Source organism: Melanostigma gelatinosum, assembly GCF_949748355.1.
Source record: "Melanostigma gelatinosum genome assembly, chromosome: 10".
NCBI classification, from domain to species: Eukaryota; Metazoa; Chordata; class Actinopteri; order Perciformes; family Zoarcidae; genus Melanostigma; species Melanostigma gelatinosum.
In genome coordinates, this window is record NC_136643.1 from 25,745,209 (window position 1) to 25,747,080 (window position 1,872).

Genomic DNA, 1,872 nt, shown 5'->3' on the forward strand with positions numbered 1-1,872 from the left:
TATAATAAACGCGATTTTATTTTGAAAAGTAACAGCGGAAGTGTGTGTGTATGTCATCCTCCGCTAAAATTCCAACATTAGAGTAAATCGAGGCGGAGCGGAGCCGCGTCGTTCAGACACAGTGGAGACACACACAGAGACAGAGGAGCGCGCACGGGCTTCACCTCCTCTTCCTCCTCTTCCTCCTCTCCATCATGGACTCTCCGCGGGCTCGTGCCCTCCTGTCCACCGGATAAAACACTTTGGACTTATCACTTTGGACTCGTATCATGGGAATAAACCGTCCGCGCGCTCGGCCCCGTGGATATATACGGCGTTAAATGGAAACCATGTCCCCGCAGCAGGGGACCATGGGACAGAACAGGTCCGACTCCCTGACGGGAGACAGCAAAAAGGTACGAGCGGCGCTTCTCCCGCGGCTTTCTGGCGCTGTGGTGCGTTTTTACGCACTGATCTACCCAGTGCGCTCATTTAGGATCAAACGGTTGAAACTGGAGTGTGAAGCTGCTGCTTCACGGTGTAATGGCTGTCTTATTTCAGAGTTTCAAGACCAAATAGAGATGTGTCTCTGAACTCTCAGACTATATCGGCTTCATTTTCTATAATTGAGTTCTTTGTCTTGATATTCTTGTAACTCTGCAGCAGTTTGTTGTGCTTTGGAGTGATTCATGAGTCGACACGCTGCCATGCTCCTCATTCTGAGTAACAATCAGTGTTTTAAACATTCCATGCAGCTTTGTCTCATCACTGTGTTTGATTTATCTGGTGAGATATAAAGAGTATAAGTACAAGAGCGCAGTTTATCAACGTGTTTCAAGAAAAACTGCACAGACAGCCTCTTTATTTTAATATATATATATATATATATATATATATATATATATATATATATATATATATATATATATATATATACATATATATATATACATATATATATATATATATATATATATATATATGTATATATATATATATATATATATATATATATATATATATATATGTATATATATATATGTATATATATATATATATATACATATATATATACATATATATATATATATATACATATATACATATGTATTAATAAATTAATAATGTCACAAATCCTGACTTGATGAAACAGCTTTTTAAACGAAAGGCCAGAATGAATCCTCGTGTCACTGCTTCAGGTTTCACTTTGTGTTCTGCTGAATCCAGACAGTCTGCGACTGAAGGAGCTGAATAATCGATCGTGATTATTGGTTCATCAGACAGACAGGAGTCACTCATCACGCACACACACACGCGCACACACACAGAGGGATGATGCCATCAGATCTCTCAAATGTCTCCTCATTCATCTTCAATTCAAAACGAACAAGTCTTAATAAATGTCTTACTCTCAGGAGTACTTCCGCTCGTTTCACGTATTGATTGTAGTTTTCTCGCCCCGGTGTTGGTCCTCTGACCGACCGGAGAGGATCGTGCAGCAGCTGCTCGCTTTCGTCGCAGTGAACAGCGCCCCCAAATCGACGCGCGTTTAGAAGGTGTTACTGCACCTTCCAGCAGGCAGAATGTGAGTTTATAATGTTAAGAATGTCCCATATGGAGATGGATCCTGGATGAAAACATATTTAGCAGAACTAAAACAGAAGTACATGCACGTATTTATACACATATTGTTATGGATGCATAATGTATTTCTTTATGTATGTGCAGCATTGGTTCTGTGTATTATTGAGTACTTAATATTGGGGGTAATGATCTTTATATATCACTGATGTACTATCAGTGCATACATTTAACATGCAGTGCTTCTCTTACTCATATTTGTGTGGTGGGTCAGCTGTGGTTGTAAATGGATTTCAAGACGACGACGAACTT

The 1,872-nt window shown here is 39.5% G+C and overlaps 1 protein-coding gene across 1 annotated transcript in view; it reads left to right on the forward strand.

Annotated features, from left to right (window-relative positions):
- Positions 1-329: 329 nt before the first annotated feature.
- Positions 330-1,872, forward strand: part of LOC306783572 (uncharacterized protein) — a gene marked incomplete at its 5' end in the record, with an annotated part of 17,315 nt that continues 15,772 nt past the window's right edge. Inside the window, one exon of the mRNA XM_079277280.1 lies at positions 330-364. Within this exon, the coding sequence (XP_079133406.1) occupies positions 330-364 (35 nt within the window). The remainder of the gene's footprint in view (positions 365-1,872) is intronic.